Here is a 25,785-nt window from a genome sequence, read left to right as displayed (position 1 = left end):
GAAGATGTTTTAGGGATAGGACAGACTACTTCATATGAAGCATCCTGTTTTCTGAATCTGTGTTTTGCTTACAAAAAGGCATGTAATTTTATGCCCACCTAGCTTTACTTTCCAGTGCAGCTTTCAACTGGTGTAGCTGTTAAAGTCCATAAAATGTTAGTGGGGACAAGGGGAATTTTTGAACAAAACCTTGCTCTTTTGGAATATCAGCTAATTTTACACTTGAACTTGGTGATCTGAATCAGGAAATTCTTATCAGGCTGACAGCATTTTTAGACTATGCAGTGCGTGGGTGAAGTGGGACTAATATTGACTTGGCCCTAACGTAGTCATCTGAGAATACATTTTTTGGTTGTTGCTGCATTCCATAAGGTTTTATCATTATTATCCATGAAGATTGTTTTCTCCATACATGGGAAGTGACCCCCTAATATCAACTTGCCTGGGAGACACAAATATGGACAAAAACATTAAAATTCCTACTGAATGTTATTGTTTCCTTTTTATTGTTGTGTGTGTGAGAGAGAGTTTTTGCAGAAATTATACGAAAGCTGACTTTTCCAGGTTGCTCATGTTGTTCATGGGCAATAGGAAAGTTTGGTGTTTTTATCCATTGCAACATGCTTTCAAATTGATTTTTCAGATCTAGGTCAGAGCTTGCAGAATGGAAGGATCTAACTTGTCTGGGAATTGTAGTTTTAAATTTTTTTCTTGGTGTCTATAAGCATACTTGTTAACTTTAAAAATATGTACTGAAAATAAAAATGCTCCATTTGACTGGAAGACCTAAAAGCTTAAAATTAGGGTTGAAAATGAGGTTTTAGGTTTTGTCTGATTTGGTTACATTGTTCTTAGGCTTTTGCTATAATGTGCACAGTACTTTTTGTAAGGAAATACATTAAACAGTCATTAGCTTTAACTAAACTACAGTTTGATGTAGCTGTACCTGCTGCTTCACACTTTAGGTTGTGATTGTCTTCAAATGATAGAAAAATGAGCTTGCATTATGCATTTAAGGATATCAGAGGTTTTAAATATGAACATGATGTTTGCTCATCCACTATAAGTTCCACCAAGTATAAAATGTCCCAGAAGCACCACAATGAAAGCTTAGTTGCTAGTAATCTTATTTTATTAATAAAGAGAATTGTTGTTGGGTCAACTTTTTTTTACTGCTTTAACAATAAAAGGAATGGTGTTAAATATACAAGATGAGAGAACGTAGAGTTGAACCAATACAATTTATGGGTTACTGCAAATAAAAAAAATGCTGTTATTACAAAAGTTGTATCAATTATTTGTTTTTAATCAGTTCATCCCATTAAATAGTTCACACTACTTCTGTTGGAATAAGAGGGTTCGTTATGAACTGTTGAAATTCAGGCGGTAGGACTAGAAAGTAGAGCAGTTCTATAGCTCACTGAACCAGGAATTTTGGATGTTCTAACAACTGTGAAGTTTGGAGCAGTTCATAAATTTACGTTGTAGTGCCCTGAAATCCAACACTTAAAAATAAAACACAAAAACTATATAGTAGGTTTCTCTTCTATCTGTGCAATCACAGTGAAACAAATTGTTGTTCAGACAGTATTCCATACTGCACAAAACAGACAGGTTTCTTCAAAATCAGATTGCCAGGGATATTCACCCAATCAAGCAATTTGATTGCCTGACACTCCCTAATGCTTTATAAATGTAACTATTGCTGGGATTTTATTCCTCTTTTTGTGATCACCTTGTAATGCTCGTCTAAGTGCTTGGTAATATTTTAAATATTTTAAGAAATATTTTAAAGAATTTTCTTCTTTACCAGAATTAAGAGTATTTTTTTGGAAAAGTGCGTTAATGGGACATCTTAAAAACAAAACTCTGTATCAGAGCTAACGAGGTGGAGGGAGCTTATACTTGACATTTCCAAGAATTCGACCTACCTTTTCCAATGTCATTACACAACTGTTGTTGTGTTTTGTACTCAATTTGGAAAAAAAAAATCAATTTTATGATAAAGAAGAGTAATCTGTAGTGGATTCCTTTTGGCCTTGGAGTTTCAGATTCTTTGTAGGGATTTGGTGGTGTGTTCCTTTCGCTGAAGTTTAGGCCTCTTGAAGGATTTTTTGGGGAATAAAATCTGTGTTGCATACAAAAGTTTCTATACTTGTTTTTGCTATCTGGGTTGCATCTTTTAATAGATCTAGCTAGTTCCTCAGCTAGAGGAACTAATCTGTTGTACACAAGATGAAGATTTAACCCATAATAACTATTTGGAAAGATAATCCTCACTTATTTTTATTGATATTGTATAGGTGTGTTGGCAAGTGTGCTTTTGGCATGCAACTAACTGTTGTCACATCAGCCCTATTAGCTGTGAAAGGATTTTGAAGGTAATTTTTAAAAAAGGGGGTGAGAATGCAATGGCATCGTCTTTTATAGTAATCACATGATTCAGAATTATGGAATATCAAGTACTTGTTGCATGCAGAAGTGAAGTCTTGGGTAGATTTTTTTTTTTTTAAAGTAAACGATTCATCACTCCTTTAAGAGTAATCCCTCTGCCCCTTTATTTCTATATCTGTAATTCTGCATGACCTAAAATCAATGCAGAATTTCTAGAGCCTTGGCTTTTCACAATTCTGTAGCCAAAAAAATCCCTTGATTGCAAACTAATTTAGCATGGGATTTTAAAAAGAGTTTAAGGGGATTAGAACCCAACAGCCATTAACATTCAATGGGAGTTGGGTCCTAACACCCTTGGGTTTTATTTTTTTAATTTTACCTAGATCTGTAGGAATGCTGAAGTCCAGGGCATCCGTCCAAGAAAATAGATGGGGTATGCATGTGTGCACGTACGCACACACAAAGTGCCAGGTTGGACAAGTGAAAGTGAGGTGCGACCCTGGATTAAGCATCCGCGTGCATATTGAGTTTTCCTTTTTTCCTCTTGCCAAAGTACCAAAGAGTTGAAAAGTACACTGTACCTGTATATGTGTGATAGTGTTATTTGAGGGATATACTGCTCCTATTGATGTGCAGTCAGGACCCATGCTTATAGAATTCCACAATATTCAAGATATTAAAATCTGTCTTCTCATTTTTATCAAAATGCTTCCTCAGGACCTGATTCAAGTCCAATGGGAGCCTTTCCATTAACTTCATTGGGCTTTTGATCAAGCCCATAAGGGTCATCTTTAAAAGCATCCGTCAAGTTCACATTATACATATAGTTGGCCAAATCCTGCCATAATTTACACCCAATGCAATCCCATTAACATCAGTATATATGGGCTGGCATGCTGTATTCCTGCTATTGTTGCTAGTATGAGTTTCTTCCCAGGTCTACTCAGTATAAATAATTATACTTATCAAGTATATGCCCCCTCTTATTCTCATCCTCTGAATTGGTGGTTTCTTTCTCTTCCACTTGCTTTCCTCATCAGCTGAGATTGCCAACCAGGGTGACAATAGTTGAGTGGACCATGACTGGTTTATTTGGGAGCTGGAGTGAGATCTAAATTTTGTAGCCTCTCCATTTGACATGGGCCACCAACATACGGTCAGATGATACCTACTTCCATTCATTCCATCTCAAACCAGATTTAAGATAGTGACCTAAAGAAGAGAGGCTCAGTATCCCATTCCCAATCTGCCGACCCACCCAGTGTCCCTGTGGAAACTTTATTAACGCCAAGTATATATTGTTTAATTCAGGTATCTTCCAGGGAAATAGTTTATTAAACTATATGGCCACCAGCCCAATACACTGTTTAACAAAGGGTCATTTTAACTGTGCCGGCCTCAGTTCCCTTTCCTCTGCACTGCAACTGATAATCCAAAGATTCAGGTGAAAAAATTACACTAACTTTGCTGTGCGAGCTATTCTGCATATGCTCCATCTCCTTACTTATTCATTTGTAATTATAACAATTAGCGCTTTATATTTTCAAAGCACCCTGCAAATACTAACTTGTAGCCCAGAGCTGCATTAAGGAATCTAGCTAGTTAGCTAGCGTCTGATTATTTAAGAATGTCCTCTTTTTCCCTTTTTTGTTAAATGCTTTATAATTTATGTACAGGAGCCTCTTTTACACAGAGCTGTGCCACAGTTTGCTACTAAAATTCCTTTTTGGTGGCTTCTACTAGAATGACAGGCTTTTTCTTTTGAGGGGGTTATGTGCTGTTTTCTCAGCCTTCTTGCACAAGATTTTCAATCCATTTACACCAATAGAAAGTTTAGCAATTTCAGTTTGATTTCTTGATCAGTGTATATATTTATCCAAAACTCTGAATGCTCATCCAACCTGAACCTTCATATTTTTTATGGCTCGCTTGTCCCTAATGATTTGCTATAGACTTTTTTTTTTAACTAGGCATAGTAGGATCTAAAAATCAAGAACCCTATTTTTCTCCCTGTAGGACGGGCCTGCTTGTGAACAGATGTCAAAAATGTAGGTGGCTGTACTTGTCCAAAGATCCAATGGCATATGAATATGATTTGACCCACTACCTTAAATGCCATGCTGGATTCCTTATCTATGACCTAATCTTAATAGAAGGCTGCTGCAGAGACTGAATTCCCTTATTGGCCACCCTTGTCCTGTGTGCTAAACTGAGCTTTAATTCTACCTTCTGGCACATGTAGAGACATAGGTTTCCAGAGACTATAAAACTTCAAAACAGATAGGAAGGCTTACAAGCTAGAGGTGGTAGGGAAATGGAAAGGAGGATATCATGACTAGTACATGAGCATATCGGAAATCTGCACATAATTGGAAAGTGTGTTGTGTGAGATGGGATCTGATACCTATTACTCCACATACAATGCCATACTTTTGGCTCTATCTAAAAGAGAAGACTAGCAGTCTTAGACTTTACTGATGATATTGTGCAATCTGCAGCTGCTTAAATACGTGGCAGAACTGATGGTATGACAAATGTGCAAGTGAAACTGGGTTAGCACAGACTGTGGTTACGTTATCAGCAGCTTAACCAACACAAGCAAAAATATGGGTAGGCAAACTCAGGCAATGGTCAAGAATCTTGCATATATTTCAAATAGCACTGATGCAAATATAAATGCTCACAAAGAGATCACTACTCACATCCAAAGAAGCAGCTCACCAGTAAGCTGGCAGGTAGAGAAGTTTGCAGGGGGAGAGAACAATTTGATTTCTGTTAAAGGAAATGTCCTCTGAGAAGGGAGATATGTCACCATTAAGTGATCTCATTAGAGCTTCTTATTCAATAGTATGCTGTATTTAGTGAAGAGAGGATTGACTGTAACTTGCATTTTGATTGTCAGAGCTTTCCACTTGTGGCATAAAATTGCATATGTCTTTAAAAAAAAACCAACCTGTTCAATAGTCTTTTCATAATGGTAAACAGAATCATTCATAGATCCTGAAAATTTTATTTTAACATAGAGCTCTTATTCTTTGCAAGAATCATCAATTGTGACTGTCAGTCATTTCACATTAATCTGTGCCCAAAAGCTTACACTTGTCAATAATTGGAACTACTGAATTAAAAAGAGAGGAAGAATACCAAAGATTCAGTGTTTGCTAAAACCAATCAGACAACCGCTTAGAATAACTTGTAATAGTTCCTCTCGTGGACTAGAAAGGAAGATTGAAATGGAAAATAAATCAGATTCTTTGACTGTGGTAAGCAGAACATTCCTGCACAAAGAAGCAACTCGGGAGATAAGTTTTAATTTCCTGAACTCCAGTCTCTTTATAGGAACATTGAAAGACTTCCTTCCTGACAACTAAGTCAACCCAGAGGCTATATTAAACAGTGTATGTCTACATAGAATCATAGAATATCAGGGTTGGGAGGGACCTCAGGAGGTCATCTAGTCCAGCCCTCTGCTCAAAGCAGGACCGATCCCCAATTAAATCATCCCAGCCAGGGCTTTGTCAAGCCTGACCTTAATTGTGTGCATGCATATGTATTCGTACATTTGCAGTGTAAATAAATGTGGTATATCCATGATATATATCAACTTCTACAGTGCTCTATACATACTTTATTAAGGTCTGGCATATAGCCTAGGGCAGGGGTAGTCAATTATTTTTTGTCAAAGTCCAAATTTCTTGGTCAAGGTATAGTCAAAGTCCAGACTCCAGAGAAAATAATTAAAAAAAAAAAACCCATAGTGATGATAATAAGTAAATAAAAAGATTTCAGGGTCCGTTCAAAAGTATCTGGTGGTCTGGATTTGGCCTGCAGTCTCCCTCTTGACTACTCCTGGCCTAGGGTCTGATATAGACCCTAATATATCAATATCTGTTAGATATTTATAAAGCTTTCTCTCTTGGTTTAAAACAGAAACAACAATAAAAACTCGCACACTTCTGGCCTGGTTTTTAATGAGAACTGGGGTTCCTCTGCACTTCTAGAGTATGTGTAATGTTATGGCACTCTCATATATATGAAGTACAAGATAGTACTATATATTGTAAATTCTATAACCCCATATAGTGTATTAAGGCCTGATCCTTCAGTGCTTGCTTAGACAAAAATATTAACTTCATTGGAAGTCTTTCCTGAGTAAGAATTGCAAGATCAGACATTAGGAGAACATCATTTTATGAAATTTCTTTCAGGGTTTTTATTTTAAAAAACATTAATAACATATATTATGTTCTCATCGCCCAAAACTCCTCCATTCAAAAAAATTGCCTGACATAATTTAATACACAGTTAGCTATGTTTTCACTTTTAAAGTAAAGCAGTTCACTTTTAAAGTGAAACCATTCAGGTTTTGCTATTATATTCTGCACATTTCTTTCCTCCCCCAGTTTGTGTATATGTGGAAGGGGCTTGGTATAAAATGTGTGTTCCTCTAACCTTATGTCTAACTAGACAATATTCCACTAAGCAATTGCTCAGTGAGACTTGCTCTCTATTAGCTTGAATTGAATTTCCAAAAGTCATTTAGGATCATCTGAATGACAAATAAAATAAAGTAACCTATGGCTATTATATCTACCATAGAATTTTGTGTAACATCATCAGAATTTGAAAGATTACTTCATTGTTGCAGTGTTCAGTTAACTAAACTATTACCTTAATGATACAATCCAAGACTAGCTTCTGCAGTATGTTGACTCTATAATAAAATTGTGGTTGTCAAGCTTATAGGTTTGTTAGTTCCATTTGCAGTATTTGGATTATGATGATTGTAGTGAATTGATTTAAATAACATCATTTTCTAGTAATCACTTAAGTAATAGTTGTGTTTCTACTTTATTTCACAGTAATTAAACGCTGTCTTTTTAAATATCTCAAATGTAACTGATTCTGTAGTTTTCAAATTGCAATAGAGCTTCCGATGATATAAAATATTAAAATCAATTTACTGTGCGGTTCTGCAGAAGGAAGTTCATAAACTATCTAGAAACCAAAATTTGCTATATAAATAATACATTTGTAGGAAAAGGTAATAGCCATAACCATGAGAAGATACTGATGACGCTAAATGTTGCCAAGCAGATCATAATAAATGGGTCAAGCTCTACTTTTTAAAAGAAGCTACTGAGTACTGATGCATGTGCATTTCAGTCATGTCTGTGTTGCTGAATCTTGTCTGTTTGTAGAGTTGGTTGTTTAAATGACTGGCTGGCTGCGAGCTGTTGACACTGCAGCCTGTTGGTTGTGGTGAGCTTGCTTCCTGTGAAAACTGTTGTAAAGTGGAACATCTGAAAAATATGTTCCATGCCAAATTGATCTTCACACACATTTATTTTGACATTTTGGTTTGATTTGAGGGAGCAAAGAGTTGGGCTTGTTCACAGGCTTCTGACTTTTTTTGTTTGTTAAAGTTTCAATATTCATTGTTTGGGGGTTTGTCAATTTTTTTTTTCCTTCCAGAATTATGTTTGTTTATTTCTGACTTGACTGTTTTTGCTACCCCCCCCTTTTTTTTTTTTTTTTACAAATTGTTATGTAAAAAGAAAAATGCAACACAGGCTTGAGTGAGGGAGGAAAACAGGTTTTCTCTACTATGGGTGGCAATGCTTTGTGCTATGAAACTTCTCAAGAAAGGTCAGATTCTGCCATCTTTACTCATGTGTAGTAGTACCTCACTCTGTAAGTCGTCTGTGAATTGATCTCAGGGGCCAAAAGGCTTATGAACTTTTTCACTGTCAAACATTAAAACAGTGATACATAGGTTCAGGGTTTTTTCTACAGAGGTCCTGGTTTACTCGGTTTCTTGGCAAACACCCAAAGCATTCATTCTAAAGTTGAGAGTTGATTGATCAAACAACCCCGCACCCAAGAAATCAAAACAAACATTTATATTGAAACTGAAATTGAATGATTACACAAAACAAACGTAACAAAAACGTATTAAAGTCCTCTATGCTTTTGGAGGGAAAATATAAGCATCTCTCATTTTCATTAACGACTTTCTTTGATGAAAAGGAAGCATTAATTTTACTCTGTCCTGATGTGTGAAAGAGTATTCACTTCTGTTTTTAACAGTCAGACACAAGGTGGAAGAGAGACTGATGGGGGAAATACGGTTTTTGTTGATGTTTCTGAAACACTGGGAGGCTGGTCAGTTAGGAATGGATGCTTTAATCTTTCAGGTTGGCCAGGACACCTGTTGCTTGGACTCAGGCTCAGATGCCAGTCAGGGATGTCATCTGGTTGGGTCCTTTCTCCTCAGACAAGACAGGACTGGGCCGTCTCATCTTGCTGTGATAGTACATGCAGCATAGTTGATTTCAGGATTCAGTGAAAAGCTGAGAGATTGAGAGAGATCGTAGGAGGGAAAAAACATTGGGGCAGAAAGTAACACAAAAGGGAAGGGAGAGAGAACAGGATCTCATGTACCTTTGCAGTGCTGACAACTCAGTATCCTCACTGATGGACTGAGGACTGGATGTCCTTATGATATGATGACTCTCAGGACTCAGAAGTGAAAAACAGTTTCTTGAATAAGAGCAAGGCCAGATCCCTTCTTCTTGGGAAGGAAATACTTCCATCTGGTCTTGGGGTGGAGGAAGGTTAGTTGAGATGAGTTGGGATGATACAAGCTGGGAAGCCGAGTTGGGTCAAGGTGAGCTGGGATGAGATGAGGTAGATTTTGTTTTCAAAGTGTCTCTTAAGAACCCCGTAAAGGGGAAAAGTGGTGGCATAATACACCCCCTCATTATTTTGTCCACCAATTAGAGCCACACCAATATTGGTCCATTAATTTCTGGACCCGTATCATCTTGTGTATTAAGTCCAACCTCAACAGAATTCTTGAATCCTATCATTAGGCCTTTTTTTTTTTTTTTTTGGACTTATTTGGTTTCCCTGTCTAGTTTTCTTGCACTTGTTCATAACATTCATTACTGAAAACAACTTGGCCTATTTTAACAACAAGCAACAAATATGATTGCGGGGTATGGAACAGCTTCCATATCAGGAGAGATTAATAAAACTTGGACTTTTCAGCTTGGAAAGGGAGGATAGGATAGAGGTATGTAAAATCATGACTGGTGTGGAGAAAGTAAATAAGGAAGTGTTATTTACTCTTTCTCATAACCCAAGAACTTGGGGTCCCCAGATGAAATCAATAGGTAGCAGGTTTAAAACAAACAAAAGGAAGTATTTCTTCACACAATTCACAGTCAACCTGTGGAACTCTTTACCAGAGGATGTTGTGAAGGCCAAGACTATAACAGGGTTCAAAAGAGAACTAGATACATTTATGGAGGATAGGTCCGTGAATGGCTATTAGCCAGGATGGGCAGGGATCGTTTCCCTAGCCTCTGTTTGCCAGAAGCTGGGAATGTGCGACAGGGGATGGATCACTTGATGATTACCTGTTTTGTTTATTCCTTCTGAAGCAGTTGGCATTGGCCACTGGGCTAGATGGACCTTTGGTCTGACCCAGTATGGCTGTTCTTATTTTCCACAATTATTTCCCAAGCAGGGAAAATGTTACAGGTTATTTTGACATCTTATGTACTTTCACTTACTTTTCATAGTTGAACTCACAAAGTGAATTTGTAGACCCAGTTAACAGAATATAATCCATCTCCTTTATGAACCATTTCTTCCCATAATTGGAAGTTTGCTCATAAACTCAGTTATAAACAAAATAAAACTTTAAATTTTCTTAACATTACATTAACTTAGATTGGCTTGGCAGTACTTTATCAAATATGGAAAAATCATATTGGTACAACTATTTACATTTCTGTAGTGAAATCAGAATAAATCATATATACTGCATACCTTCACCTAAGGGTAGGAACCTTGGTCTTGCATACATTAGGATAGTATAGTTTAACATGCACTGTTAAACTCATTTGTTATATTTTAAAAATCAAACACCACTGTGTTTCAGACCCTTTTACATCTAGGGTTGCCTAAAATACAAAACCAAAACCTTAAAGCCAGGATGTAGCATACCCAAAATGTTTTGACACCTTATTAAGTTGTTGTTTGAAGGGTGATTTGAGGTTTAATTCACAACTAATGCAGTAGCAGACCTGAACTAAGCTGGCATTTTGTGAACAAGAAGGTTATTTCAGTAAAAGTCTGCATTAGCAACTTCAGCAGTTTAAAACACTTTATTTTTGCCACTTTTTGTTTCTTTTAAAAAAATTACTTTTTCATTAAACCGTTAAAATGATTACTAATTACAGAAACCATGAACTTTAAAACAAAACAAAAAAGAAACAAACGATTTGTTTAAAGATTTTTTTAAAATTAATAACTTTAAAACCATTGTCAACCCTTTTCCTTTTGTTCTTTTCTTTTCTTTTTTTTTTTTTTAAAGCAAAATCATTAATGGTTTGCTTTCACTATTATCTCAAACAAGCCCAACACATTTAAGAATTTTAAAGCAAACTTTGGTTTTAAACTTTGGTTAAAATTGCTTGTTTGCTAAGGTGCCAGCTTGTAAACCCTTAAAGACCCACATTGGGCACCAAAAATGGTGTATTAATTTAGATGTAATAAATGGGCCAAAACTGTTAGCATAATCCAGTCACTGTCTTACATTAAACAGTGTTAAACAAGTTCCGGGGTTTGGGAGACAGAGACCTCAGCCTGCTTACTACTGTGGGAAACTCACCATTTTAACATTTTATTAAAGATACAGGAAAGAAGGAAAAACAGTTAAAACATTTGAAATGTAAAATTTTAAGTAAGTCTTTTCATTTTAACAACATTTTTTGTTCTCTTTTGCTTCAGATGAAGAGAGTTTTAGAAGGAAAAAGCTTGTTTGATAGTTTCTTAGATGATATCAAAGATGGTAATAACTGTCCTTTTTTGGGAAAAGAGAAGAAGTTAGTTGTGATGGGCTGGAGCTGCTGTTGTTAAAGTCTGATCCTGCTTCATGTCAGGTGGTGTTTGGGGTTCAGCTGGTGCTTGTAAGGGTGATGATGTCATCTGGATCCCTCTCCCCAGCCTGGTTTGCATACGACATTTCTCAGGATCAGGATGACAAAGTTCCGGTATCCCAGGAATCGATTGAGAGGCAGCCATGATGCTGATGCCCTTTCCAGCAGCCCATGTCTGTTCTTTCCTCTTCTCCCCCTCTCCTAATTTTTTTTAAGGAAGTGTCAGGTGGACAAGACCATCCCCTCATTATTTTGTCCACCTGTTAGGCCTAGTTTCTAACACACCAATTTTGGTTCACTGATTTTTCGGACCTACATTTTCCTGTTTACCAATCATGATCTCAACACAGTCGTTGAGTTATGTCAGTAGGCCCTTTGTTTAGACTAATTTAGTGGATCTGTCTCCCTTTTGTACCTTTTCCCATCAACATTTGTTATTATAGGTTATTGTGACATATCATGAATGTTTACATACCCTCTGCCATGTACATTGGCCAAACCGGACAGTCCCTACATAAAAGAATAAATGGACACAAATCGGACATCAGGAATGGTAACATACAAAAACCAGTAGGCGAACACTTCAATCTTCCTGGACATTCTACAACAGATTTAAAAGTAGCTATACTTGAACAAAAAAACTTCAGAAACAGACTTCAAGAGAAACAGCAGAACTAACATTCATTTGCAAATTTAACACCATTAATTTGAATAGGGACTGGGAGTGGCTGGCCCATTGCAAAAGCAGCTTTACCTCTCCTGGAATTGACACCTCCTCATCTATTGTTGGGAGTGGACTACGTCCACCCTGATCGAATTGGCCCTGTCAACACTGGTTCTCCACTTGTGAGGTGACTCCCTTCTCTTCATGTGTCAGTATATAATGCCTGCATCTGTAATTTTCACTCCATGCATCTGAAGAAGTGGATTTTACCCATGAAAGCTTATGCCCAAATAAATCTGTTAGTCTTTAAGGTGCAACCGGACTCCTTGTCGTTTTTGTGGATACAGACTAACACGGCTACCCCCGATACTATATACTTTTAACGACAGTTAGGTTGTTGGTCCAGTTGTTACAACAGGTTCCATTGCATCCCAGGGTGCTAGTATGTGTCAAATGAGGTGGTGTTTATAGGGAATGGGGATGACAAAATCTGTTCTAAAGTGAATGTTTTAAATTATACCGTGTGTAGCCCACTCTTCTGTAAAGTTAGGGTCCATGCCTACAGTGTTTGGGGCCTATTCATCGCAGAGAAGATGAGTAAAGACTTCAGGATTGAGCTGTATCATCTGCATTATGTTTGTTTTTTCAGAGGTGCTGAGGTACTGCAGCTCCCATTAACTTTACTTGCAGTGGTGGCTGCTCAGTACTCGTGAGAACTGGGACTTTAATGAGTGCTTGAGCAACGGGAAACTCTGAAGTGGGGCTGGTTGAAAAATTTTGAAAACTTTCTATGAAAAACAGGGACAGTCTTTTTTGTGAACATGTTCATTAAAATGTTCCTTTTTTTTTCTACCAGCTTTACTCTTAAGACATTACGCAATGTGTATATTAAATATATGTAATTTCCTATCAGGAAACTGGGTGTTGTGCTTCCATAAACTGCCACTAGTGATGCATCTTCTTGTTTTGTTTTTGTTTTTAATCCCAGAAGAAGTTAGCTGTTTACAACAAGATGCAAGAGTCCCTGGAGGTGACCCTTCCCAGCAAGCAGGAGGAGGATGAGAAAGACCAGCCTGCTGAGATGGAATACCTTAACTCTCGCTGTGTCCTTTTCACTTACTTCCAGGGAGACATTGGGTCAGTAGTGGACGAACACTTCTCAAGAGCTTTGAATCAAGCCAGCAGCTTCAACCCAGAAACTGCCCTTTCAAAAAACAAGGCAGGGCTAAGCCCTCTGTGGAGAGGTAAGAGAAGCAATAGTTTGACTACATGCTGTCTAGCTTACGCAGTCAATACGTTTTATGACAACACATGCTGCATTATGGCTGGAATCTTGCTGATTTATTTGCGGTAGAAATATGCCCTTGCTCCAGAGTATGTGGAAGCAGCAAGGAACTTCTTGGAGGTAAATGGCTGGAAGTGATGGGCAGAGAGCAAGAATCAAAGATGTACAGGATGTAGGCTTTTCAAATCCCACCTGGCATTCAGTGGGGCAACTGAAGGCTTTGAGGAACAGGAAGGAGCTAATGTGGCTTCAGAAGGAACTGCTGTGAGATCTAAGGCATAACTTTAAGCCCCAAAGTTTGAAAAAATTGGTCATAGAGGATAAAGGGCACTAGCCAGGGACTCAGGAGGCCCAGGTTCAATTCCCTGCTCTGCCACAGACTTCCTGTATGACCCTGGACAGGGTCATTGGGTCTCTCTGTGTCTCAGATCCCCATCTGTAAATTGGAGATAATAGTACAGTGCTTCCATGCTGAGGTGTTGTGATCATAAATATGTAAGCAGGGTATGAATGAACTCTCCCCTGATAGCTAGCTGTGAGGGGGAGAAATTTCAGGAGCAAACTGTATTTACATGAACACACCTACTCTGCTTAGATATCCAGCAGATAGAGCGGTGTTGCTCAAAGTGATCAACTTTGGTGGTGTTGGGCATTACAAATCACTTTATTACTGAATGCAGGGATAGTGAAATGCTGTCATCAATGTTGTTGTGTTTATTATATGAATAAAAGAGAGCAGAACTGTGCTTAACCTGTCCCAAATGAGGGGGTCACCCTCAGCTGAAAGAACCTTGCTAAGCAAAGGGCTTGAATGCCAGAACCCTGTGAAAGTCAGAGGGGTGGTGACAGGTGTCCCAGCCAGGAGGTGTGGATTCTCCCTAAGGGTCCCTTGTTTGGTTTAACTTGTTCTTCCCCACTGTTCAAAGATAGAACTAAATAGCCTTCATTAGGAGACTTTGTTATTTCAAGTGCTTAAATGAGAGATGAAATCACTTGTGGTGGGACAGCATTTCTGCCCATCCTGCTAAAAGCTGAAAATCACTAAGAGCTGTCCATCACTAAGAGACTGACCTGCAGAGGTCACAGCAGAGAGGCAGGTGGCAGCAGAAGGTAACTGACAGTCAGCCAGCAGGAGCAGCAAGCAGTTGGCCGGCGGAAGTGGAATGTGCGGCTGGCAGGGTGGCCAGCCAGAGCAAGTGCTCAGATGGTGGAGCAAGCAGGTGCCTTCTTTCCTGGGTGGGAGGTGAACTCACACAGATGCACCTCTGAACCCTGGGTCCTCACTGACCAAGGACAACCACTATGAGTGGAATATGGTGAGGGAGCAGAGAGGGGCACAGAAAAGGAACTTTTGCTTGTAGAACTCAAGAACATGAGGCGGAAGGTACTGCCCCACGCACTCTAGGGTGGGTGTTCTGCTCACCGTTTTATGATTAGGAATCCTGTTTGTGGCATTTTCCCTCATTGTCTGGTGACTTCCCTCCTTTCATTAAACGTTTCTTTTCAACATTCAGACTCTGTGCTTGCGAGTGGGGAAATAGTGCCTCCCAAAGGCAATCGGGTGGGGTGTAATTTTCCCAGGTTACTGGCTGGGGGCTTGAGCCAGTTGTATTGTTGAAAAGGAACCCCTAGATATTGAACACAGCCCTGGTTGCTGCTGGCTCCACCTGGCAGAAGGGTTACAAACACAATGGAGATTGTGAGGTGTTTGTATATGATAGTAACGTGGGCTAAATAAGTACGTAAAGTATGTGTCTGTCAAAGGATGAACAAACAAGCAGTGTGAGTTTTATAAAGAGCAGATCTTGCCAGATAAACTAGATTGCTTGTTTTAATAGGATTACGAGATTAGTGGATGAAGACAGAGTAGTAGATATAATATATTTGGATTTTGGTAAACAAAGCATTTTATACAGTGTTTCTCACAACCTTACTCAAAAATAATTGAAACAATCTTGTGATGTGTATTGAAATTAGCAGAAGGGCTGTAAGCCAACAGTGGTGAGAAATGGCTACATATCAAGTTGGGTGAGTGAGATGCCATGGGGGATCTGTGTTGGGCTGATCATGTTTGACATCTTAATTAATGATCTGGAAGAAGGAACAAACAGCACATTAATGAAATTCACGGTTGATAAAAGGGAGGATTTTTGAACACCACTGGGAAAAGGAAAAGATCTGTCCACATGCAGACCTCACACATTCCGTGCTGGAGGGGAAGAGTCTGTCACATCTATGGCATCATACGCTCTTCACTTCTTCTCCAGCACCTCTCTATGGTTCCGGGACTAGAGCTGGTTAGGAATTTTCCAACTTCTTGTGTCAAAAAATGCCAATTTATTGAAACCGAACCCACCGAACCTTTTTGCTGAAAAGGGTCAGTTTTGACAAAACTTTAATTGGGAAGATTTCTCAAGTCTAGGATGAGAGGGAAACAGACGGACACATGTGCCCCAGAATAGCCAAAATCCTGGTGGTCAGGGCTCTCATCTGAGATGTGGAAGACTGTGGGTTTAAGTCCATGCTCCAAATGAGACGGAGCAGGGACTGGACCCTGGGTCTCCTACCTCCCAGGTGAAAGCCCTGACCACTGGGCTATAGGATATTCTGGGGTGTTTCGGTCTGTTGGGTTTTTTGGGAGGGGGAGTTCATAACATTTTTGAAAGGTCTTAGTTTGTCCCAGTGCAGAATCGGATTTTTTTTTTCAAATCTCAAAACTAATTCCTGATCAGCTCTATCCATGTCTCCTGTGGGGCTTTGCAGGGGTACAGAATAGCCCAGCATAAAAATGCCTCATCCAATATTGTCTTTTGACACAGAATACCCCATGTAACCACCTGCCCTGAAAGTATTCAATGGATGGGGGAAGAAAGGAGGATATGCATCCCTTCTGGCCCCTTTGCACCAGTCTAACTAGTGTAAAGGTGCCCCAGTGGAATGCTGAAAAGAGCTCTTTGATTCTGCAGATTATAGTCAGAGAAATAAGTAGCATACTTGTTTTTCAAGGTAAATTAGGATGAAATAGATTTTTGTCATGCCCAAACTAATCTTCCAGCATTCTAGTTTGAAAGAAGGAAAAAAGATAGTTACTCTGATATTTCAATCTTCCAGTTCATTCATTAAGGTTAATGTGCTCTAGTTAGCTAATGTATATTCGTTTGTATGGAGGAAGTTGATGCTTTGTTAGTTTGGAGATGTTAACATTATTAATAATAATCAAGGGTAGTTTGGAGTTTCATTCAATTTCATAGTCAACAAACTCCTTGAAAGGTCAGCAAAAGAAATAAGCAGTGCATTTATAATTGCCTTGTGGAAAGATACAGAGAAAAAATTGGGAGTGGGTAGGAGTGTGTTGTACATTATTCTTCCTGCATTATCTCTCCTGAACCCTGAATTAGGCATAAGTTGGATCCAGGAAATATTTAAAGAGCTCCTGCTTTTGAGATGGGGGCGAGGCACTAGTTGTGATTAAGGTTGAATTGAGTTTTCCACTCAAAAGGATAAGGGTTGCCGTTTTGGGGAGGATGCCTTGTATTTTGCATTAATAAGAAAGAGTGCAAAATAGAAGGCATCCTTCCCAAAATGGCAAACCTTATCCTTTTGAATGTTGAATGAATTTATAAGAAAATCATTTATTAGTTTGAACCAAAATTAATTTAGCACCAGTGTCAGACAGTTTTGTCCTTAAAAAATCTGAACAACACAGGTTCTTCAAAATTCCCTGAAATCTTGGGCATAGACTACATTGGAAGATGGTTTTTAAGATTAATCATATTTTTTCCCATTATTCTTCATAACTGAAAGTTTTTCTCAGGTAGCAGTAACTGAAGAGTAATGTTATACTGCAGAGAATTCTAAAAAGAATTGTCTCCTTTCTTAGCATGCAAGCCTGTTATGTTTTCAGTGCAATACACTGTATGCTGACCACCATTAAAAAGTTAACAATTTCCATTAGTTTACCCCTATGGTATCTCAGATATTGCAGGCTCTTGGCACCTCTTCCCTCATACTGAGAAAAGGAAATGACTGTGGTAAATCTGTTGGCAAATGGCATGTGTTTTGTTTTGTTTTTTATGGAGGCCAATGTAAGCTGATTGGTATTTTTGTTTTCTTTCATAGGGACAGTGTCAGGTTGACATCAACCAGATGGCCAAATTGACATCTCCCCTGCCCAAATGATTGTCTCACCATTAAAATGCCACCTTAGGATGTAGGTTCTTTCATAGGTATCTGACACTGTAGTGTCTGTAAAGACTATTGGTTATGCTCATTCATTCTGAAAAGTAAGGAGAAGGAACAACTTTCTGCTACAATGGAAACTGACATTCCCATGTGTGCCATTTTGGGCTGTGGCTCAACTGAAAGGCTCATAGAAAGTATAATAGACATTTTTGTTGGTAATGTCATTTGCTTACATAGTGCTCATAAAAAATGCTGGCTTGATAGTCCTCCTGTTTATCCACAAGTAGAAGTACAGCATGGGCAGCAGAAGTGCAAACTTCTCCACTGATCCCTACCACTCAGGGTGGAAGTGTAACACCTTGTCCACTAGAGACCTCCCTGGACCATTCAGTCCCTAGGACTCTGAACTGAGTCTGACAACAAGAGCCAACTACTGCCATTGGTCGACTTGTTCAGTGGGAACTGGCTTGCAACAACCAGATATTTGATCTACTCTATACCTGTTTCAGAGTAGCGGCCATGTTAGTCTGTATTTGCAAAAAGAAAGGAGTACTTGTGGCACCTTAGTAACAAAGGTAGTTTCATGCAGCCAATGAAGTGAGCTCTAGCTCACGGAAGCTTATGCTCAAATACATTTTTTTAGTCTCTAAGGTGCCACAAGTCCTCCTTTTCTCTATACCTGGTGTATATTAAAACTTTTTTTTTTGCCATCATGAATTCAACCAGATTGGTAATGTAGTGGTTGAAGGTTTTGCCCCATTGTTAGTAACCTAGAATTATCCAAGGGATGACTAGCATTTGAACATTTGTTTGGCGTGTGTGTGTGTATGTGTGTCTTGTTTGTTTTATGGGGTTGTTCAGATTTGGAGCCTTTCAGCATTGATAAGAGCCACAGTATTTCACACACACCCAAAAATGGGGATGGATTCCTCAAAATACTGGCAATGAGCTGAATAAAATAAGCATGTATTATCTTTCAAAGAGAATGAAGCACTGGGAGTGAGGAACACAGTCACAGGGGAGAATATATGTGTGGGGGAAGATGTTTAAATAACTTGCCTGGAGAGTTGGCAACAGAGTTTAACTCTCTACCTCAGTATGCCCATTTGTAAAATGGAGAGAATACCTAAGTCACAGGGGTGTAGTGAGGCTTACATCAGTCATATTTCTGATGCACTTTATGATCTTCTAATATCAGGTGCTTTAGAAGAAGATTACCAAAAAAAAAAAAAAAATGGAATGCAGCCCCATTAAATAAAGACACATGCAGTATTTTACTAAATAGCCCTGTAACATTCAAAGCAGTTTGGCATGAAGGTAACTTTTGCTTTTGTGCGTATAGTGTTTGCCAAAAAAAATACCCATTATAGAAGTTTATTTCATACACAATAAGCTAAAGTTATTAATAGTGGCTAGATTCAAAGCCACTGAAATCAACAGAAGGATTCTAATGGACCTTGAATCAGCCCATAAATATGTCTTAATGGTTCAGACAGACAAACAAAGCAATTTTACAGTTTTTATTTTTAAGACTGTTTTTGTTTAAAGTCAGCAGAGTGCAGTTTAATGGCTTTTGAAGCATCTATTCATTTTAAAAGAAGTCTTCACCCAAGTCTCTTTGGGGATCCTTGTAAAAAATGAATAGTTCTCAATTAATATAAGTATTGTTATAAACTTTATATGGGGCACAGAGGATTCCCTGACTAGTCAAACATAAAACTTCACCAACTTTTTCCCCTCCATTGGGTATTTTTATGACTGTGTTCTTTCATAACAGGGTGGAGTCCCATATTTTAATATATTTCAATCTTTGGCCTCAAACCCCCTCTATTAAAAATGGGGCTATTCTTTTAAGTAATACTTAAAAACCATGAGTTTTTTGACAAGGAAGCCAGTAGATTGGAGGTATTAGTCACTGCATCAAAAACACTAACCACTGCTTACAAAGAGGGAATGTTTAAATGTGATTTTATGATACAGTGATATTGGAATTCTCCTTAAGCATAGATTGAACCCCAATTGTGAATGTAAATAGGTCTTTTATTTCCAATTAAATGATTTGTCCTATTAAAGTTCTTTAGCTAGAGTTCACCCAAAGTTGTGTAACAAACTAAAGTTCTTGTTGGTAACTTGACAGAGAGAGGACTCAGAATATGAAAACACAGATTTATTTTGCATGCAGCTTTTGAGGTTCATACCTTGTTTTTAGTAAAGTTGCAAGATAACAGCAATTGTATACTGGACTTAGAGCCAAATGCAATTCTATAAGGAAGTAACATAAGATGTATTATGCATGATATACCCCACCAATTTAACAAGGTAATCAATTTAACAAGATCTTTTATCCTGCCATTATCCATATGCAGAACTAGTAGCAAATGTCTTTCAGAAAAAGCTTTCTTTTCAGGAAAAGCTTTATACTGTAGCAGTAGTGGTGGATTCTCAATCACTCAAAGTCTCTAAATGAAGACTGGATTCTTTCTAAATTATTTGCTCTAGTTCAGACAGAAATTATGAGCTTGATGCAAGAATCATTGGGTGAGATTCCATGGCTTGTGATGTACAGGAGATCAAACTAGATGATCATAAGGGTTCCTGCTGTCCTTGAGATATATTAATCTAACCTGTTACTTAAGGACGGATAGATTAGAAAGAGCATTCAATGAGCATTGTGTGGACTACTCCACAGGTCCTGACTTGTTCCTGTGCAATGCAAACTGGTGGCAAGCTACTTCACCCACTACTTGTGCTGTGTTTTTGTTTTTAACTGGTAGTTCTAATCTGTCAATTGCTTTCAGTATTTATACTTTTTTTTTCTAGAGAGCTCTACAATTTCAAGCCAACGGAGCAGTTTCCCAACTTCATTTTGGACCAGCTCTTATCAACCTCCACCTCCGCCATGCTTGAGTGGAGTCCACCCTGACTTCCCAGTCACTGCACCAGGCACCTTCCACACAGCAGATCCTAGCAGCTGGCCAGGACACAGCCTTCATCAGACTGCCCCACCTCCTCCCTCTACCGCATCAGAATCCTGGCATTATCCTTTAGCATCTCAGGTTAGCCCTTCATATGCGCACATGCATGATGTGTACATGCATCACCATCACCCCCATCCACACATGCATCATCACCATCCCAGCTCTCACCTTGACCCACGGTATGGATCCCTATTGATGCCTTCAGTACGTGCAGCCAGGATTCCTGCTCCACAGTGTGACATGACAAAGACAGATCCTACTACGGTCACCAGTGCTACCTCAGCATGGGCTGGAGCCTTTCACGGAACTGTGGACATCGTGCCAAGCTTTGGGTTTGACACAGGTAAGGTCATTTGTTCATTTCTGTGGCTTGACTAACTGGAGTTATTTGCAGTGACTAAATAGATTCCCTGTACCAAAATGACACATGCATACAGATAGGATGAATAGATTCAGTAGACCATAACCTTTACAGAGATACGTTACATGGCATATGTAGCATAAGACATATTCCAGTTATGTCATATATACATTCAGAAGCATATTTCCATAAAGCCTTATGGGGTGCAACATCACAGTGACTTCTTCCTACTGATGCTCTCACTGACTTTCAGTAGGAACTGGGCTCCTAGCATTTAGCCTGACCCAGCCAAATGATTTACACGAAGCATTTTGTTTTTTAAAAAAATCTTGCAGGAAATAATGAGTGAATTCATAAAGAAGTGCCCAGGCAGTTTATGTATTCATTTTACATGGGGCGCCTGATTACCATACCTACCTTCTGTAAAATGGAACAGTTTGCAGCCTCCTTCATCTGTAATATGGGGATGCAATGTAAAGAGACCACAAGTGCCGGCAAGCAATGTCTTCATCCTAAAAGTCTTTATAGTGATCATGTAGACTCCAGACTGATGTCTTTGTATTAGACATCATTCCATAATGACTGTACTGCACTCTTCATAGGTGAGATGAGAGCACCTACAGGCCACATTTAGAATACAGTAACTCCTCACTTAAAGTCATCTCAATTAACATTGTTATGTTACTGAGCAGTTAGGGAACATGCTCATTTAAAGTTGTGCAATGCTCCCTTGTAACGGTGTTTGGCAGCCACCTGCTTTATCCACTGCTTGCAAGAAGAGCATCCCATTGGAGGTAGTGGTGGGGGCTTGGAACCAGGCTGGACCGGCAGCCCGCTATCAGCCCCCTGCTCCCCTAAGTTCCCTGTGCAGCAGCCGCCCAGCAGGCTATCAATTGCCAGGCAGTTCAGCTGTCCCTCCCCCCACTGCCCCGTGCTGCTCCTGCCCTCTGCCTTGGAGCTGCTCCTGGGAGCCTCCTGCTTACTGTGCAAGCGAGGAGAGAAGAGGGGTGCTAATGTCAGGGTGTCCCCCTCCCTCCGCTCCTTTACCCCATCCACAGCCGGTGTGGGGGGACGGGACACAACGGGGCTCAGGACTGAGGGAGCTTGCTGGCAGCGGCTGCTGTCTCAACTTGCTGATCTACTTAAAAAGGCAGTGTATTAAGAGGGGGGTCAGCGTTTTTAAAGGGGCAATGTGTGTCTCTCTCTCTCTCACACCGGGTATGTGTCTCTGTCTCTCTCTGCCATGCTGTCTCCCCTCCCTCCATTCCTGCTGCCTTGTAGAGTGTGAGGCTACATTAACAACAGTGAGTTAACCCTTGAGGGCTCAGCCGAGTGCTAGTTCATCATTTAGCAGTAAGGCATTCCCCGGGAAATATCCCACCGTCTTCCAGCCTCTGACTTCACCACCTCAACCAAGCTTCACAATCATCATCGCTGTGTACAGTATTAAATTGTTTGTCTAAAACTTATACTGTGTGTGTGTGTATATATATAGTCTTTTGTCTGGTGAAAAAAATTTCCCTGGAACCTAACCCCCCCTATTTACATTAATTCCTATGGGGAAATCAGATTAGCTAAACATCGTTTCGCTTAAAGGAGCATTTTTCAGGAACATAACTACAAGGTTAAGCGAGGAGTTACTGCACTGCAGGTCACACTTGACCCGCAGGCTGTAGTGTAGCTACGCCTTATTGTAGCAGAACTTCAGTTTCAGTAGCAGTCTAGCACCACTGTTAGCATCTGTATGGGAGCATGTGTGCAGGGCACTAATGACTGATAAGTATCCTAGAGCTTGTTTATACTGCATGCTCTTCCTTCTTTGATGGGTGTTTATCTGATCTGTTATCTACCAGCAGCAATGCAGACCATATGTTACTTTTGGAATCCCTTCCATGCAATTATGTTACTGAAGGAATATTAGGTTCCTCCAGCTCCCCTTTCCTTGAGATGTTTGTTGGATTTCAGTTGAGGGAGGGTTTTTCATACCTCTGGTTGACTGATCTATTTGCTAGAGTATGATCCACTCTCTTACTTAGTCTAATGTGTGTCAGGGGGAAAAGAACAGGTGGGGAAGGCTTGTGCCAGATGAACACAGTGTTGGATCTTTTTTCAGTCAAAATAACATGAAACCAAAACCCAATTATAATTAAGCTAAAGTCAACTGCTAAAAATCTCTTTAACATTTCTTTCTGTCTCCTATATTAACTGCTACAACTCAGCAGACCCCAGCCAGAACCCTCCTTTATACAACATATAGTCAAACTGTGCTTCATCACAACTATAACAGTGTTAAAAAAAGGACTAGATACGTTCATGGAGGATAGGTCTATTAATGGCTATTAGGCAGGATGGGCAGGGATGATGTCCTTAGCCCCTGTTTGCCAGAAGCTGGGAATGAGCAACAGGGGATGGATCACTAGATGATTACTTGTTCTGTTCATTCCCTCTGGGGCACCTGGCATTGGCCACTGTCGGAAGACAGGATACTGGGCTAGATGGACCTTTGGTCTGATCCAGTATGGCTGTTCTTATGTACTTATGTACTTGTTGCCTCAAGAAATTAAGAAAAATAGCATAACAGGATTCTTTAAAGTACTGGACAATTTTATGGCCATTAATAACATCTGCAGCAGTGCAGATGATACAAGGGTAATTATGTTTCACATTGTAAACTGATAATCTGCCAGGATTGGGAACAAATGTTTTCCTCCTCATATGACGTGGTTTTAGGCAAGTTACATTAATGAGAGGGTTTTACCTCCTTCTGAAGAATCAGCAAATTGCCATTGCCAATGATAGACTAGTGGGCTGATTCAGCATGATAGCAATTCCAACAGTCATGAAGGCAGGCAGTTGACTCAACTTTCTGAGGATGATATAGGGAGTTATTTAAGGAAGCATAGATCAGAAAACCCATTTTTTTTTTATCATGGTGTGGATTACTCCATAGGTCCTGACTTGTTTGTGTTCAATGCAAGCTGGTGGGAAGGTGATTTACGAACTACTTGCTTTTTGTTGTTGTTGTTTTTGTTTGTTTGGTTTTTTTTTCATTTTAAACTTGTAGTTTCAACCTACCAATTGCTTTCACTCTTTTCTTTGAGAACAGAGTGCTAACTGTTCAACATAGGTCACAGAGCTTGGCACCTCCTTACTGGTTTAATTGAGCCTGAAACACACTGCCTTGCTCCTATGTGTAAATCCCTGGTGCACAGGTACAGTTGGTGGATAATTCTGATTTGGTAGTATTTACATGCATTTTGCATAGGTGTAAGTGACTACACAAGGTGCAAGGCAATGAAGAGAACCTGGACTATAATTGCCAATCTATGCTCGCAGCTCAACTCTGTAGTGCTATGTTAGACTCATAGACATTAAGGTCAGAAGGGACCATTGTGATCATCTAGTCTGACCTCCTACACAATGCAGGCCACAGAATCTCACCCACCCACTCCTGCAATAAACCTCTCACCTATGTCTGAGCTATTGAAGTCCTCAAATCATGGTTTAAAGACTTCAAGGTGCAGAGAATCCTCCAGCAAGTGACCCGTGCCCCATGCTGCAGAGGAAGGTGAAAAACCCCCAGGGCCTCTGCCAATCTGCCCTGGAGGAAAATTCCTTCCCGACCTCAGATATGGCGATCAGCTGAACCCTGAGCATGTGGGCAAGGTTCACCAGCCAGATACCCAGGAAAGAATTCTCTGTAGTAACTCAGATCCTACCCCATCTAACATCCCATCACAGGCCATTGGGTCTATTTACCCTGAATAGTTAAAGATCAGTTAATTGCCAAAATCATGTTATCCCATCATACCATCTCCTCCATAAACTTATCAAGCTTAATCTTGAAGCCAGATAGGTCTTTTGCCCCCACTGCTTCTCTTGGAAGGCTGTTCCAGAACTTCACTCCTCTGATGATTAGAAACTTTCCATCTAGTTTCAAGTCTAAACTTCCTGATGGCCAGTTTATATCATTTGTTCTTGGGTCCACATTGGTACTGAGCTTAAATAATTCCTCTCCCTCCCTGGTATTTATCCTTCTGATATATCCCTCTGAAAACCTATGAGAAAGCTGATACATTTGCAGAAGCATCAGGATTCAAACTGACAGATGTTTTACTTACTTCTTACTATTCAGAATGCCATGTGCTGTAAGCACAGTCATGCAGACTCACTGGAGTGTCCCCAGTTTGGTATATAGCCAGTGCTTAATTTTGTAATGAAAGAGGTTCCGGGGCTCAAGCAATTATTTAATTATTTTCATAACTGATGCAGAAAGCCCTGCGGTGCCGGGGCTATGAATTGCCAAGACTACAGGTGCCAGGGCACAGCCCTGGCAAGCCCAGGCACAAATTAAGCACCGTGTATAACCCTAATCATGGAGCAGGTCCTCAAGGAATCGGTTCTGAAGCACTTAGAGGAGAGGAAAGTGATCAGGAACAGTCAGCATGGATTCACCAAGGGCAAGTCATGCCTGACTAATCTAATTGCCTTCTATGACGAGATAACTGGTCTGTGGATGAGGGGAAAGCGATGGACGTGTTGTTCCTTGACTTTAGCAAAGCTTTTGACACGGTCTCCCACAGTATTCTTGCCAGCAAGTTAAAGTAGTATGGGCTGGATGAATGGACTAAAGGTGGATAGAAAGTTGGCTAGATTGTCGGGCTCAACGGGTAGTGATCAATGACTCCATGTCTAGTTGGCAGCGGTATCAAGTGGAGTGCCCCAAGGGTCGGTCCTCGGGCCGGTTTTGTTCAATATCTTCATAAGTGATCTGGAGGATGGCGTGGATTGCACCCTCAGCAAGTTTGCAGGTGACACTAAACTGGGAGGAGAGGTAGATACGCTGAAGGGTAGGGATAGGATACAGAAGGACCTAGACAAATTACAGGATTGGGCCAAAAGAAATCTGATGAGGTTCAACAAGGACAAGTTCAGAGTCCTGCACTTAGGACGGAAGAATCCCATGCACT

At 39.8% G+C, this 25,785-nt stretch overlaps 1 protein-coding gene across 2 annotated transcripts in view; it reads left to right on the top strand.

Annotated features, from left to right (window-relative positions):
- VGLL3 (vestigial like family member 3) overlaps positions 1 to 25,785 on the top strand; it is a 33,954-nt gene that overhangs the window by 1,738 nt on the left and 6,431 nt on the right. The window contains exons 2-3 of one of the 2 annotated variants that reach the window (XM_073328716.1): positions 13,001 to 13,253; positions 20,297 to 20,797. In XM_073328716.1, the coding sequence (XP_073184817.1) occupies positions 13,001 to 13,253; positions 20,297 to 20,797 (754 nt within the window). Of the gene's footprint in view, positions 1 to 12,997; positions 13,254 to 20,296; positions 20,798 to 25,785 lie in introns of both variants that reach the window. The other variant, XM_073328705.1, reaches the window with a different exon arrangement.

Source organism: Lepidochelys kempii, chromosome 1 (assembly GCF_965140265.1).
Source record: "Lepidochelys kempii isolate rLepKem1 chromosome 1, rLepKem1.hap2, whole genome shotgun sequence".
Classification (NCBI taxonomy): domain Eukaryota; kingdom Metazoa; phylum Chordata; order Testudines; family Cheloniidae; genus Lepidochelys; species Lepidochelys kempii.
This window is presented reverse-complemented; position numbering and strand designations above follow the sequence as displayed.